This window comes from Artemia sp. Qi Xiang Cuo, chromosome 6 (assembly GCF_049724085.1).
Source record: "Artemia sp. Qi Xiang Cuo chromosome 6, ASM4972408v1, whole genome shotgun sequence".
In the NCBI taxonomy this organism is placed as follows: Eukaryota; Metazoa; Arthropoda; class Branchiopoda; order Anostraca; family Artemiidae; genus Artemia; species Artemia sp. Qi Xiang Cuo.
Window position 1 is genome coordinate 24982860 of NC_142799.1, and position 16846 is coordinate 24999705.

A 16846-nucleotide genomic window follows, 5' to 3' on the forward strand; every position below is an offset into this window, starting at 1 on the left:
AAAATTACAATATCCAACATAGAAGTGACCGAAAATTATTAAAAAAATTACAGATATATCTCAGAGACACTAAATAAAGTTAAAAGGTAAAGAATACGGCACTGGACTTTACAGTGCCTTGGAGCCAGCCACCCTGTGCTATTGCAAGCCCTTCCTATGTTTACCTTCTCCAGATACCCATTTAGAGCTGGATCGACTCTGGCCGAACTTACAATCACTCCACTAACCAGAGTTCCAAAGCAAATAACTTGTAACACCAGGATTCGAACCCCTGTCCCATCAGATAAAGGATTTCAAGTCTAGCGTGCCAACAACTCGGCTAGGACAGCTCTTTGCTAAGTCAGCTCATGCTGAATGTTGATAAAAATTTCCTCGTTGAACAGAAAAATTGCTTTTTGTATGATCGTCAATCTATAAACCATAATCTTTCTTTCAGAGATAAATGATCAAAAGTATAATCAGCATAGTTATAATTCAATTTTGATTATCACCGAAACAGCCTTTTGACAATAATTGGCGATTTTTACAATCAAAGTTCTTTGTGCACCATCTAGACAGACACTGGTTAACTCCCAAAAAACGAATTTTCAGGAGGCAACACAACAAATTTTCAAAGGGTTAAGAGGCATTTTTTTTGCCATAAAAACGTCATAATTTTTCAAATAATACAAAAAAGGGGCACTAACTTTTTTTTTAACAATAAAGAAGGGGCTGAATGTCGGTGAAAATAGAGCCACGGGAGAGAAAGCTAGATGCTGTGTTGCTGAAAATTTAATCTAATGATAACAGGAGAGTAGATGAGAAAATAAAATTATATTTACATCGTTTATATATAATTATAATGAGAAAAAATAGCAACTAATAAAGAGTACATAATTTTGTGGCGGAAAGCAGAGCGAAAATAAGGGGGGCTTTTGAGAGAGGGGGGCTACAGCTTCGAGAACACGCAAATATAGGCAAATTTCGTATAAAATCTGCGAAATTATAGAATCAACTCGTTTGATTATTTTTTTAGATAGGAGAGGGGCATAAAAGTGAAACATTGTTTAGAAATCCATGGAACACCCGTCTTACCTTGTTTTAGATAAATACTGAACCAGTCGCTTGTCAACACAATAAACGTAAAGGCTTTGCAGATGTTTTAGGTCAATAATTGGATATGTGAGCAATATTCTCCCTTTGATACTATCTTGATCTATCATGACAAGTCTTTTCGAATAAGGATCTATACCAACAGAGTGATATTCTGCAAAACGAAATAAAAAAAATAAATGAGCTTGGTGATCTATTGCAGGACTTAATTTTCAAATTATTTACACAAATTCCATTTTAGCACTTTATTCACAAAAGATAAGTGGTACATAAACCTTGTTTAGGGAGATACGTCCTGTAAAACGCTTATGCGAAAGGTGTTTAGATTTGAAGTTGTGAAAGAGTTAAAGTTCAATGAAAGGCGCTAAATATGAGAAAGAAGTTTTCGACAATAAATACAAAGTTTATTGGGACTTTTCTTCAGTTATCAATACGACTTATGGAATTTATAACCATTCTCACTTCCAAAGACAAGACTAATAATAGCAAGAGTTTAAGTTTTTTTTCTTTTTTTTAGTGAATTTTCAGCCATATTCTGGTAACAGTACAGTAGAAACAACTGTCAAAGTAAAATATAAAAGCATAATCTATTAATATTGACGTTCTGAAAAAAACTAGCGATAAAAAAAATCCCGAAACAGAATTTTCACTACGTGCTAGACACCATAGTGGATTTGATACAAATTGCAAGTAACTTTCATTAAGCAATGTAGCTTAGAATTTCATAAGTAATAAAAACACCAAAATGGAGCAGCAACAAAAACACGAAAAGGGAGATTTTCTGGTGACTGCCTTGTTTTAGTTTTTTCATCTGTTTCTTCAATATTTGGTTAGGTTTTACTTCTATCGCTGTCGTCATTAAAGAAGGTATCTAATAACTTCTTGTTTTTTAAATAGCAAATAATTTGTTGATATTCATCCTTGACAATGTAACCCCCAGTTTTAACTCGAGAGCACAGACGTTCGAGTACCGTATAGCATAATGTTACAAAACTGTTAAAGCTAAGTAAGTTTGAAAGATACAAGGCATATCACAAATGTAATTTGCTGGATTCAACGATTAAATTTGCCCTATTATCATAATTTTGAAACAACATGATCATAATAATTTTGAATAATATGATTATAACTGATTCCATAATTATGATCATAATTAGAAGTACTGAACAATATTAGTTTTTTTTATGAGTCAACTTATTTCGTCCAAATGCAGCCTTTTGCATTCTAATTTCAGTCCTTCAAATCAATAACATCCATGACACTACCAAATTTACCATTCCTTTTAGATTTTTATAAGAGGCCTGGGCACGTATACAAATTAGCACAGCCACCTTTAATAGTTTTAAAAGACTTAAGTGTAATTTTCGTTGGGTTAAAGGTTGAATATTCGTCACATCTCAAAAAAAGGAAAATTTTAAGCATTCCAGATCCTTGCCTCCTTAACATCACTGAACCCTATAAAACGTCCAATTTTCTTAAGGGGTAGCCTCTAATAAAGAATTTAATTTCGAAAAAAAATACTGTTAAAAAATCTAATAATGTTAAAAATTAAACATTACAAAGACAGTATTTCTTGTTAAAAAATAAAAACCAGTTTTATAGACACGGTATCTGTCTAGCCGCCTTGAGATTAGAGTACCTTTGACTGAAATAGTTTTTTCTTTCTGAGAAAATTGTAAGTCATTAATGTGACATAAAACCAATAATTAGTTAAGGTATGTAAACAAAACAGCATTGTCAATGAAGAATGATTCCAGTTTTGTTTATACGGTATATGTTTAACTTTCTCATCATTCGGGCAGCATTGATTAGACTCGTTATCCCCTTTAAAGGCCAAATTTACAAGTGCCAAGGACAGTGTAAATCAAAGTTAATCCCTTAAATTAGTTACTGAAAAAATAAACAATCATATATGTCTTAATAGCAAAAACCCGGGAGCTCAATTTGTAATAATAGAAACGGCACTTGTATGATAAAACCACTACCGCTCAAGTTGTTCATTCATTGACGCATTATAGAACCGTTTTTTTCCGTTAGTTTATTTCAGTTTAGTGTGAGACAAGACAAAGAGAAGTGACAGAATAGATGGAAAACATGTCATTTGGGCTATATATTTGCCCATTAGGGGGGTAGGGGGTAAAGTATTTGGAAAGTGTGAAGTTAGAAAACAATTCTTGCTACATAATATGCGGAATAATTATACCTAACACATTAGGCATGCAAACCCGCTACACTTTACCCTCACTACCACCCCCCCCCTAATATGTATAGCCCAAATTGTTTCTAAAGTATTATATTTTTATCTTACTTTGGTATATTTCATTAGGATTTAACGTCAGAGAAGCATATTAGAAGAATATTAGGTAGGCTAGTGTGTACAAGTACCATAAAAACATCCATGCCCATTTATGCAGTTCTAACACTTACAGAGGCCAAGTTGGAAAATAAGGAACGTGTGTGAAAAATCAGCAGAAAATGAGCGAAAAAAAAATCCTCATGCAGCCCAAGGAAGTGTAACCTTCATGACTGCTATAGCAAAGATAAATCCTACCATTAACTGGTCGTAAACTGGGTTAAAAAATGTGATTCAATGAGTAAAATTCTGTAGGAATACAGTCCTAACATCTTTTTACGAAAAAGAATTTGAAAAGAAATTTAAATATTACTGAATAGCTAAAAATCTCACTATGTATTAATAGTTTTATTATTGAAATTATTCAAGATCAAGTGCTAAGATCACTATTTAATGCATTTACTTACAAGAACATCTTTTAGAAAGACCAATTATCCTATTTTGTGTGGTTTATCCTGTAAGTGTTACAACTTTATTTACATATCAATAGAATCATTCTTTGCTCCTGATTGCGAACAAATCCATTTGACTCAAGGCTGTATCCAGGGGGGAGGTTAGGGGTTCCCCCCCCCGAAATATTTTCCAACTCGTAAAAAACGCAACAAAAATGAATATAAACAAATCTTAGATGCGTTTTTTAAGTTTTTTGTGTACCCCCCTCCCAGAATTTTTTGTAATCCCCCCCCCGAAAAAAAACCTGGATACAGCCCTGCTTTGACTACTTAAATTTCATAATGTAGAAGTAAAATATTAAATTCAAGTTTCCACTTAAGACACTAAGAGAAAAACACAGACAGACTTGATGCATTCAAATGTCATATTTCCACTACTTGTCTATTGAAAGTTCATCTGATTGCTTTGCCGGTGAACCGCTTTGTTCGGCGTTAGACAGGAAAAGCATTTTTCAAATTACCGATTTAGTCCCCACTTATTTTTTCACGGTTGAGCGCAGCAACAACGGTGAAACTTTGTGCATGGCTTCGTAAGTTCATAACTTTTTAACAGCCAAAAGCAAAATCGTAGAAAATCCCAGGTTTAAGGTATGAAAAAACAACATAAAATATAGCCACATGACAAAATATGTTTCCGTTTTTGATGTGCTTGGTTCTCCAAGTAGTTTTCTGGATATAAAATAAATAATAAATTTAATTATACACAACAACCATTAGACTTTTTATACACCTCCTAGTTTTTTTTACATGATTAGTGTCTAGCCCTCCTAATATTTATTGCCATTGATCAATTAATTTTTCATTTGAAAGGTTCAACCAGGACATTGAGTCCTGGTTGAACTTCTTTGAAGTAATGATATTAGGGCTGTTTGAAAACTTTTTTTAAATATTTTTAATACTTGAATTCTCTTCTAAGTTTCTTTTATAGTGTTTTTATTCTCTTCGTCTGTTTTGCTTACGAAGGCCCTTGAATATATGGTCAAAATATTAACTTAAAATTGCGATTTTCTGCCTTATATAAAATTTTCCATGTTGTTCTACTTATTTGTTTAGGATTGTAATTAATTACTGGCGATTCTAACAAATAATTAATTTAGTTAATCACCTTGTGGACTGTTAAATTTCTGCCCAGGGGTCTTAACTGTAGCTGGTACCTCTGCAAAAACAGCTGTGATGGTGGCAAAATTCATCCTGTGCTCTTCAAGTATTCTCTGGATGTTAATCTCACCATACACGTCACAAGGAAGTACGAAAATATCTTGACACTGAAAATTAGTATTTGTTATGAAATAAATAGTGTCTATGGTGCCTAATAGGTGGTAAATGGATATAATACCTTGAAAAAAAAAGTTAAAAAATTAAAGCAAACCTGTGGGTGCCTCAAAAAAGTATGATTGCATTTTGGATTTAGGCTATAAGAGTGCATTAGGGAACTTTCTTAAACAACTGGAATGTTTATTTTTCCCAGATTCAATACACCTAAATTTTCCCGAAACAAACAGAAAATATGTGTCATTATTATTATTTTTCGGAATGGGGGGGGGGGTGCACGGCACCAGGCCGCTTGAGAGAAACAAAGCAATGTACCCTCGACCCCATTTAGTCCAGAATTTCAATTTTCGCTCCCTTCAGTGATATCCCTGCTTGTTTTAAACGTTTTTGTGGTATTTTCCCATTCCAGTCAAAAACGTGGCGCTGTTAACCTAACCCCAGTTGAAACACCAAACGCTTTTTGCAGCTATTTTTTTTTTAGATATAGTTATATACAGCAAAATGAAAGCATATAATTTGCACAGACTTAATGTTTCACGTACAGTTGGTCATATAAGCAAAAATACCATTCTTGTATAATTCCCCAGGATAATCATTAGCATATCTTCCCCATTTTTTAAAATACGAAACTTCAGCCACATACTTGACAGTTGGCATTAAAGTGGCTTCTAGGTTCCTAGTATTTGCACTAATATCCACTTAATTAATCTTCTTTACCTAAAATCACCTCTTTTGTTCCTAGTTTAAGCAACTTAGTCCTTTTAACTTAAATTAGTTATTCAATATGATTTGCAAATTGGGCATCAGGGATCAGTAAGCTGTGATTTGCTCTTTTCAAGAAAGAACATTCCTTGTGTATTTATCTATCAGTAGAAGCGAGGAATATTTTTGGTTAGTTTCAGGAGTTCCATGGGCAGGGCCGGGTCGACTAAGTGCGGGGCCCGATTGGAATTTCCTTTGCGGGGCCCCCTCTATATAATAAATTTTTAAGTAAAATTTAAATCCAATATATATATATATATATATATATATATATATATATATATATATATATATATATATATATATATATATATATATATATATATATATATATATATATATATATGTATATTTCTTCCCAGAGATCTGTTTGGTTAAGACTTATCTAACAATTTAAAAGATGTGAAAGGTGTTCTTTAACATCTCAATTGAGGTGTGAAAAGCACATTTGACCATATGAATATGGTTCAAAATCACCTTCAGGGGTCTGTGATGGGTGTGCCGCTAAATTGATTTTGTGATAAATTTATCCAGCTGTTTTGAAGCTTAACATATTACAACTATTTTTGGTTCAATCATTGCTTGCATTGAATAAAGTTAAAGCAAAACATGAGTTCCAGTTTCGTATTTGTGTGTGGATGTGTCTCACTCTTTAGAGAGCAAGTGATGTCTTATAACAGGCCAAACAAATTCATTTGGAAATTTTTAATGCAGGAATGCAATTCAACCAAGCAGGCAGCAGTCCCCAAGTAACTCATCTTTGTTGGCTACTTTTACTGCAGGATAATGGAGGACTGCACAGTGAATGCATACAGAGTTTAAAGGCCCCAATAACTTGTAAATAACGCTTGCGTAGTTTACGACATCTTTATAGGTTTTTACTGGGTTTTACGCCATAGTTAGTTAGTAATGAAGATTGTGATGGCGCTTTTCTTATAACATAATATTTTTTTTTTTCTGCACTTTCATTTTTAACTCATTCTGATTCTTGCAGTCCATTGACAGAACAGTTCTTTCTTCTTTACTGTCATGTTTGACACTCGCTAGTACTTGCTGTAGCGTGTCTGCTAATCATACAGTTCTTTGTTCTTCCCTTTCATTTTTGACACATTCTGTTGCTTGCAATTCTCACTGCTAATTATCTTCTAACAGCAAGTTTCTTTGTTCTTGCGATCTTATATCTTCTAACCACACATTTTTCTGTTCTTCATTTCCATTTGTTCTGACCCTCATTGACACATGTCTTGTAACCGCACATTTTGTTTGTTTTTCACTTTCGTTTTTGTGTCGTTGTGATTCTTGCTGCCACTTAATTTCGTTTTTGACTTGTTCTAATTGTCGGTTTCGCTTATGTTGTAATTACATACCCCTTTGATTTTTATTTTCGTTTATTGTTGCTTTGGGCATTTTTCAGTGCCTTTTCCCTTAGCTGCTTGAATTGGTCTTGTCACTTTTAATGGTCTAGGTTGTTCATTATCACCTTCGTATATTTGCATTTCTCAGGTCATTCTCTGGATTTTATCTTATTTGATGATGGTCCAGTCTGTTCATTTTGAGCTTACGTTTTTGTCCTCTTTTCTTCTTTTTTGTGCTCATTTTGTGATTACCTTATTTTATGTTTGTGTCCCTTGGATATTATGAAAATACCTTTTGAAATTTATATCACCAAATATGGGCACGTGAATGTACATATTTCTAAATTTTTATTCTGCAAGTGCATCTACAACGATTATAAAATCTATTTCTATTGTGTCCCCGCTTTGAACCAACGTAATTACTAGACTTTTTAGTCCATCCTGATTGTTGTTGATATGATATAGTTTTTTTTATTGGTTTTAGCCCTGAGAATAATTTTTCTACAGAAGCAATGCTTACTAGAATTGTCAAGAACATTTTACAACTTTAAAAGTCAACTTTTCATTTTGATGGCAGCGTGGGGTGGGGCCCCTTCAAACGCGGGGCCTAATTGCTCCAATAACCCTTTATCCGGACCCATCCAACGGGGCTGCAACTTGTTTTGACTTTTTATAGCAAGGAATTCATTTTGATGTTCAAACACATTCAATAGAGACCATTAAATACATTTATTCAATAAGTTACTGCAATTATTTCAACAGATTATGTTGAATTAGGAATGAATATGCAATAATTTTGCCATCTAATTTATAATTGTTCTCCCACTGTTTTTTATGTGATTTTAGAGCAAAATACACAAGCCCTGCTTAAATTATTAAATCTACATCAAAACAACTAAAATACTTTCTACCTTTAACCCCAACTTCCATACAAATTACTAGCTAATGAAGATAATACATACTATCCTGTTCAAGGACTGCACCCATATTAAATCTTTTCCATCTGGTGAATCAAACAACTGTTTATAAACTTTAAAACAAAAGATTCATTGACACTGATAATTACCAATTATATTAGACCTTTAGTATATTATGTTCTTTAAGAAGTCAACCAGACAAACTTTTTATTGCTTATTTTACCTTTGACTAACCTTACACTAAAAATCGTATCAGCCAAACTGCTTTAATATTCGTGATAACAAAACAAAGTTATTAAAATGAACAATCATGCCACAAAATGGCCAAATAAAAAGAAAATCCAAAAAAATATTAGCTGCCAAAACTAGACACATAAATTTGCCAACATTGAGAACAGAAAACAAAAGTTTACAATTGTTTGAAAAAGAGAGATCATTTTTTTTAAATGTATTTACTGTATCAAAATGTTGTCCTTGATATTTGATTACTAATAATTTATTCATCAGAGATCAAACAACGTTCAAAAAATTCGTAGGCCTTCCAGAGAAGTTGAACAATAAGAAAACCAAAAAAAGAAAGAGAGAAAACTCTCCTGGCATCCTCACAATCTTCGATTTGACAACCAGTGTATTCATAGGCTCTGTTGAGAATATTCTTTTTCAGTTGTTTAAAGTCAATTTGTTCCAAAAATCAAATTGATATCCTCCTGATATTATCCAACAGAAAATGAATCAATAATGGGTATTATTCTAATATTGGGTTTTAGGACTCAACTTACATCCTTTCCTATATCAAACAATTACAACAATCATAAAACTAATATCTATAAAAACTATATTAGCATCAATCACTAAAATCCTGCTGCCTGAAAGTCCAGCCTCACAAATTTTGGCTCATTTGGATCACATTTACTGCCTCTATGGCTTAAAGATGCCATTAGAAATATAGATTTATTAAAGCAAGAATTTGAAAAATAAATCACATGATTTGCATGATGAAAGAAATGAAGGTATGATTTCTTCCCCCTGTAGATTGTCAACCTCGCTTGTCTTTGCTCTGAGATGACTTATTAGTAGTGGTATTTTTGCACAAAAGTGTTTGCAATGAAAAATAGTATAACTGTGATTAGAGCTAAGCACTATATAAAATGTTTTCTTATAGGTTTCATTGTATTATAAACAATAAAATCCCAAAATAACAATCTGATTCTAGCAATAATTTGACTAGAAACAAATCGACAACAGTCTGAACTTAACTGATTAAAGTGCTGGACTTATTGGGATTACTGTAAAACATCAAAAAAAGACAGAATTAGGATATAAACATATTCTGAAATAGATTATTACTCCAAAAGGATAAGAACACTGCCCATACTCTATGTCAAAGTTATTACCTTCAAAAGGTTCTTCTCTAAAAGCTTTTGTAATATTCCAACTGATCCTATATCCTTATCAAATTCAAAGATTTTTAATTTGAGGCTAGACTTGTGAATAGAATTGAGGCGAGCTGCTGTTTCCCATTCATTTTTTGGCACAACCAGGATAACATCTAAAAATTAAACATAAAATTAGTTTATTATTATAAAGCTGAACCTAATGGTTCTTCAATTTTATTTGGTTTAATTGTGACACATGTCCAAAATATGTCTTAAAATATTTTGTATGTAACTTAAACTAATTTGATTCTCTATTTCTTGACACCAAATCAATATTGTTATTGTCAAATGTTTCATGAACACACTTCTTTTACAGGCAGTTACATGGTTAATAAGTTCTTTTGGGTTTGTTTATCATTAAAAAGCCCAGAAATCAAAAATAAAAGATTATTTTCTGTTCAACTAGAGGTAATTGTTTTGATTATAAGCAACATTACAAAAAAACATCATATGTTCTACTTCCTTTAAGATAATACTAAACATAATTATAAGTTGTAATAAGAACCAGCTTGGGAAATTTGTCAGTCCATGTCAGTGGTTTATCAACAATAAGCATGTAAAAAGAAATGAATCATTAAGAATTAAATACATTTCTCAGTAGGGTAAGATTCCCAGAAGTAAGACAACTTGTCACCCCTCCAACAGTTAAATCACAATAAAATCCTATTAGGCTATACCACCTAGAAAGGGGATTGTTTCACCATAGAGTTTGTCAAAATTTTCTTAATAAGAATTTGATTAGCTTGAATATTTTAGCCAAATACAGCGTTGAATATTTTAAAGGCAATGACAATCAGTATTGAATCTTAATATTGGCCCTTCCAAGGGACATTTGACTCACAAGGCCTGGGAGAAATTTCTATGGAAATGAGCACAGAAGATAAAACTCATAGTATTAGAAGAGTTTTTCAGATGGGGGGGGGACAGCTATCCCAGGCACCATGGCTGGAGTTGGGGGGGGGTTGCAAACTTTGATTGAATTTTTCACCTTAATTTGTTTTTTTGATTATGTTTGAGTTGGGAAGTGGGCACTGTCTTCAGTTTTTTTCCACAGGCGCTACCAACCCTAAGAACAGCTCTGATTATTAGTTAGACAAAGGATACCCATTTGAATGTTTTTCCAGGGCTTCTAGAACTTAGTCTAGCCTATTTCTAAACCTATGTTGTTTAAATATCTCTAAATAGTTTTTTCTTCAATGGCTGTAAAGAAATATTTCTGTTTGAACATTTTTTACATTTCATTTTTATCTCTTATTCTTGAATTATTTTGTGTAAAAAAGAATCACCTTAGTGTGAACCCATGGTTAAAAGACATATTTTTTTGTTTATTTTTTTTTTTACTCTAATATAATGTATATAATATTAAGTTTTCTTTATTAGCACCTGCAATTCTAATTCATGTCACCTATTCAAACTTTCAACAAGTTCTTAACTTTTACTGTTGTTTTGAAAAAGACCCACAAATATTTGTGAAAATAAGATAGGTGGTACTTGAGAAATACAATGTGCCCTAAATTTAACATAATTTGAAATCTTCTGGATTAGTGTATCCTTTGGGTACCACCTTGCTGTAATTTAAGAAAACACAATTTGAACTAGACCAGTTTAGGCATTTAATTTACAAAACACTAAAAAATTATAGCCACAATACAAAAAAATTATAATCAGATATACCCATGCCTTATCTTACAGAAGGTGAGCTAGCCTAAGTAAAAATAAGAAAACCTGACAAATTGTTATATAATACAGACATACAAATAAAAAGATATAGAAACATAAAGAACTGTCAAAAAGAAGCAGGAAAGACTAGGCCTAGGCTTATTTACCCCCAGAACATCAAAATTACAGGAAACTCATTGTTTGGATTTAAGAAAAATGGTCTAGTTTCTTTTTTTTTAGAGCTGCTAGTTTCATAGACTTGACTCTTAAACTTAAACTTGACTATGTCTAAAGAAACCTTTAATAGGTATTTCAGATTTGTGAATTAGCCTAGCCTATATGAAAGTCTGATAACTGAAGTTTCTAATTATATTAAAATTTCTAAGGTTGGATAACAGAGTGAGGCAATTGGAAAGTATAGAAGCGTAGGTAAATGCTAAGTGTGGCAGAAACTGTGGTAAATTTCTAGTGGGTCATATAATTTAATTTTTTCCTACTGTACCTCATTTAATTTTTCCTACTGTACAGAAACAGTAGGAAAACAGTTTGTATTTGAGTTGGCTAATAAATGAGGTTTGAATTGTAATAAATAAGTATTTTTTGAATGTATTACTCTTGACCAACTTATTTATAAACTAGTGATATGTTTTAACCACTTTTTAATATCTTAACTAATGTTGACAACTTCCTTGTGTGGTTACAAAATGAAATACCCTTGGAGCCCCTTTAAGGACTCAAGATGCAATTAGTCCCAGAAGTGATTCTTGAATTATGAAAGAGCATAAAAAAGGCCTTAAATGACATTTTCACTTTTATCTTAGGTAAATTATATGACACACTATAAATTTACCAGAACTATTGTCTCTATTCTAGACTAGCCTATGATCTTTGTCTATCCCTGAAAATTCATTTCTTGTAGGCTTAACACAGCTAATTTTCCAGTAAAATACACACACCTTGTCAGGAATTTCAACAACATTACATAAAATTCTAGTTTAGCTACTTTTTGCTATCTTGGAAAGGGGTTAGGTTAGGAAAAGGAAACTTTCAATGATGAATCCAGGCCCAAAAAAATACTCTGGGAAGGTATTGCCAAGCTTCCATGTTAACCCTCTTCTGATTTCTAATTCTTAGAAATTTGGGTGAATTTTTTGCAGTTCATGTTATTGACTCACAAATAAAATAAACATACTACTCAATGCATTTTTTTATGCTCTTTCCGAATATAATAATCATTTTTGTTGGAAATGAATTTCACCCCCACCCCTATATAATACCGATTCAGGATATATATTTGTACATTAGGGGAAGGGGTAAAGTTTAAACTTACCTCTCATTTACATCAGAAATAAAATTTACCCTGCAGGGGTAAAACTTATTTGTAACAAAAATGATAACTATATTTGGAAAGAGCATAAAAAAAGGCATTGAGTGGTATATCTACTTTATTTGTAAGTCATTAGGCCTGTTTCTTAGCACTAAGATCTTGCATCTTTCTGCAAAGATTATTGTTTTTTAAGTCATCTTTGTTCTAAGATCTTACAGCTCACTGAAGTTAGCAAAAAGTATGAAGAATGCCACTATTCTGCCATATAGAACAATGATGAGAGAAATTTGATGATATACTCATTATTGTTCTCAGACTGGTGATCAGAGCAGAATGATGAAAGATGTTTGCATAAAAACAACAAAAGATGTAAGCAGTAGTGTCATTTCATTCTGAACTAAGGGGGGGGGGGGGCAAAGCAACCTCTGTGGGCCCCCCAAAGTGGCCAGCTCACATTTGTTTAAGAGCAACTTTTATTCACAGTGGTTAGCAAAGGCATCTCCCAAAATCAACTAATAATAGTAAGAAGCAATTTAAAAGTTTTTAATAAATACAGAGAACTTAGGTTGAAAAGTAATTCATGGTTTTATTTCAAAAAACTGGAACAAACAGGGTCTCATTTTTCTAAAAATACCAACCATAGCCTTGAAATCCAATGATTTCACACAATTTTTTTTCCCCTAAACAGCAACATCAGACCACTGAGCCTTTTGTTGCCCATTGTTGATCTTAAATAGGTTTTAATCATGCCTTATTTAGAAAAGATTCTCATTACAAGCTGTTGTGACAGATAAAGTAATGAAGATTTGTATAATTTTCAAAACTTCAGAATATGCTATCAACATATTCATAACCTAAAGAGTCAATATATCTTCTCACAAGATCTGTTTGCAAGGCAAACAAGGTTGTGTCAATACAAATTCTTTGTAATGTGCTGCCATACTAGCTAGTCTGCTTGTATTGAGAAAGTGCGGCGGATCAACATCTAATGCAGAGATTGACATTAACAGTGAGAAAGCATTCGTAAAGCGGCTTTCAAACTCACAGCACAATCTGTCTATCATAGGAAAATAATCCCTTCTGAAAGCATCTTTAGTTGATTCTTTCACTTCAGTATAGTCACTTTTTCCCAAAGTCGACACGGTTACAAAATCAGGTAAGCTGGAAGCTACATACTGTGCATGCTTTGGTTTTTTCATGAGGAACCAGAATTCTGAAAATTTTGCAAAAGGTTTTCAGTGAGGCCACACTCATGAGACAATTCTTTTGCTTTATGAAACATTGCACCAAAAGCTTTTTCAGTTTGCATGTCAACAATTTTATCTTGCATTGCTACAGTAAGACCAGTAGCTCTAGAGAAAACTAGGTCTCCCACCTGTAGCTGCTCAAACAGAGATATTGTGCCAAAAACAAAAATTCCGCTAGATAGAGTGTAAATATAAATTTAAATGTCTGAAGACTGGATACAAGTCTGTGGGCATGAGCCCAAATCTGAAGAATGTTTTGGTAATTGATGAAGTGGTCAAGTTACAGTTGTATCTATTCAGTACTTCATTCACTGATATATCTCAGTATACCAATCTTGTAGAGAAGTAGCTGATTTCTCCAACTGAGGAACAGTTGTGCCAGTGGCTTTCTGACCATTAAAAAACATTTGATAGTGTATATTTCTATTTGTGATAAAACAATACAGCTCCTGAAGAATGGAGGAGAAAGATGCCATTTGTATAAAGTTCTAAATACAAGCACCCAACACAAGGTAGAGTCTGTGAGCATGGCAGTGAATGTAAATTGCATACAGTGCAACTGCCTTAATGCCTTCTTGCATACCTGAATGAGGCTGCTAATTACTCTGGCTTGATATTTTCATAGAAAAAAAAAAAAAAAAATGCCCTTATTCTGGTTGTCAAACAGTAAATTCACCCCCCCCCCTATCCAAAATTATTTTTGAATTGACACCAATTGGTAGGTCTCTTAATTGTTTTGCTTTTCATGTTTTTCTTGCCTTTTTTATAAGTCGGTTCAAGCCAAGTCCCCCCCCCCCTCCCTATTGAAAATGTATTTCAATTGTGAAGTAGAAATACTGGTCTGTGATTGTTAGTACAATTTCTTTTTAACTGTCCTGTTAACAAATCTTGTGCTTTTTTCATATTCTCAGTTTGTTATAATCTTGGGTATGTAAGATTACATAGCTACTGTCCTTTGAAATTTTTATTGATTCTTTGAATTGTCCTTTTATATAATATATTTTTTCTTATCTGTCCTGAAATCATAAAAAAATAACTGGTCTGAAATTCTCCCTTTGACTGTCTCAAAATTCAAGGAGCTTAAATTTCAAGACAATTCAATACAGTTTGGAACAGATTCAAGAACATACTCAAAGAAATAAAGAGTACCTGGGTTGCTTTGTTTTATTGTAATGAAAGTTGGGCACCACGACAACAAGACAATAAAAATTTGTCATGAAATATGAATAATAAATAGATATTTTTGGGAATGAAGCTCACAATAGACTGTTGTTATGTACAGCTCTATTAGAAAAGGATTTGTGTTAAGTGAAAACACAATTTTTTCATACTTAAGATCAAATCAATATAATTCTGACTACTGATTTGGGGCTCCTCCAAAATCAGAGGGGGGCTTTAGCCCAGCCAGCCCCTCCCAAATGAGGCCCCTGGATGTAAGATCTTAGTTCAAAGATTTCACTTTTAAGTGTTTTCTGACAAAAGATGTAAGATCTTAACAGACTGATGAGTGAAAAAAACAGCCCTAATAATATGAACTGCAAAAAATTTACCAAAATTTGCCTACTTGACAGGTTTTTGAAATTTTGACCAAACAACATTTTACCTTAATTTTCATTGATTAGTTTCCTTTTCTATTGCTTTAGTTTTGAAGATGCAGTTCCTGCTATTTGAGTTGAATTTTAAGCCATATCAATGGATTTTTTTTCTAAATTTAGGAAATGTATCTGCAGATCTTTGAAACCTCATAAATTGGAATGAGCAAAGTTATGAAGCTGAAATTTTTTTTTTTTGTACTACAATTAAGCAGATCTGTTTTGCAAGGTTTCACTTTCATAATACAAAGATTTTTAATGGTCATCAAAGGTCACTGCCCTCTAGAGGGAGGAGTTACTGTAGGTGCTTCAAAATGGACATCTACTATATGGCTAATATGGGAGTAAAGTTCATTTGTGATGCAAATGGATGTTATATTTAGAATGAGGATGCAATTCTAGGTAGCCTATATATTTGCACATTAGGGGGTAGGGGTATATATTCTGTGACTATATAGGTCCTAAGAAATCCATGAATTTCTTAGAAAAACTGGAAAAACAAGGAAAGAAGTGAAGATCAAGGTTCTCTCCCTGCAAAATGTGTTAACTAGAATTATTCTGCATATTATGGAGTAAGAATTGTTTTCTTAATGTTTCCTAATGATCAGCTGGACCTCCTATGCTTAAAATACTGGTTGGCTGGCTGGCTAATTTCAAGGTTTGTGTATATATACACTGTCAAATTAGCCATCTGGTGGTATCCCTTTAAAATACCTTCCCAGGACATATTTTGATCTATAGACCTATCCCTGAGTTTTTTTTTCCTAGCCTAACCCCTTTCAAAGATAGAAAAAAGTAGCTAAAAAGAATTTTACCCAAAATTAACTGAAAACTATGATCTTTTTTATCTTAAAATCCAATTGCCTTACCATTAAGCTTGCTAGTGAAGTTTGATTCTTCCAATAATTTTACTACATATGTAAATAAGGGTTTCCCCCCAACATAACTTCGATATCGCGGGATCTTCGATAGAGTTTCAAGTTCTGGTCCAACATCGTTACAGAGGATTACAGGTTGTACGTCTATCCAACATAATGATTTCCCCATGTCTTTTTGCAAGATGTTGTATTTCTAATTTCTTTGCCTTGATTTTGACACGGTTGCCATAAAAATCCTCGATTTTTCTACGTTTTTTTTTTAAATTCAACAGAATGTAAAAAAGATATTGCTTCCATCTTATTCACTGGTTTTTGGGTTTTACACATGACAATTTTAGTGAGTGAAATTACTCTTTTTCAGTGAAAATAGATATGTTTTTTTTTTAATTTATTACTTTTTAGTGCATTTAATGAGAGGCAAAAAGAAAACATAGATAATTTTTGTTGATAATAAGTTTGCCACACAGAAAGACGTAAATTCTATGTTTTTTTTAATGAAGCTTG

At 32.7% G+C, this 16846-nt stretch overlaps 1 protein-coding gene across 2 annotated transcripts in view; it reads right to left on the reverse strand.

The window, feature by feature from the left end:
* Positions 1 to 16525, reverse strand: part of eIF2Bgamma (eukaryotic translation initiation factor 2B subunit gamma) — a 31879-nt gene extending 15354 nt beyond the window's left edge. For both annotated transcript variants that reach the window (XM_089090107.1, XM_089090106.1), the window contains exons 1-4: positions 16334 to 16525; positions 9598 to 9752; positions 5003 to 5162; positions 1075 to 1246 (exon numbers count right to left, since the gene is read on the reverse strand). In XM_089090107.1, the coding sequence (XP_088946233.1) occupies positions 1075 to 1246; positions 5003 to 5162; positions 9598 to 9752; positions 16334 to 16511 (665 nt within the window). In that variant the 5' untranslated portion in view covers positions 16512 to 16525. The remainder of the gene's footprint in view (positions 1 to 1074; positions 1247 to 5002; positions 5163 to 9597; positions 9753 to 16333) is intronic.
* Between the last annotated feature and the right edge of the window lie 321 nt (positions 16526 to 16846).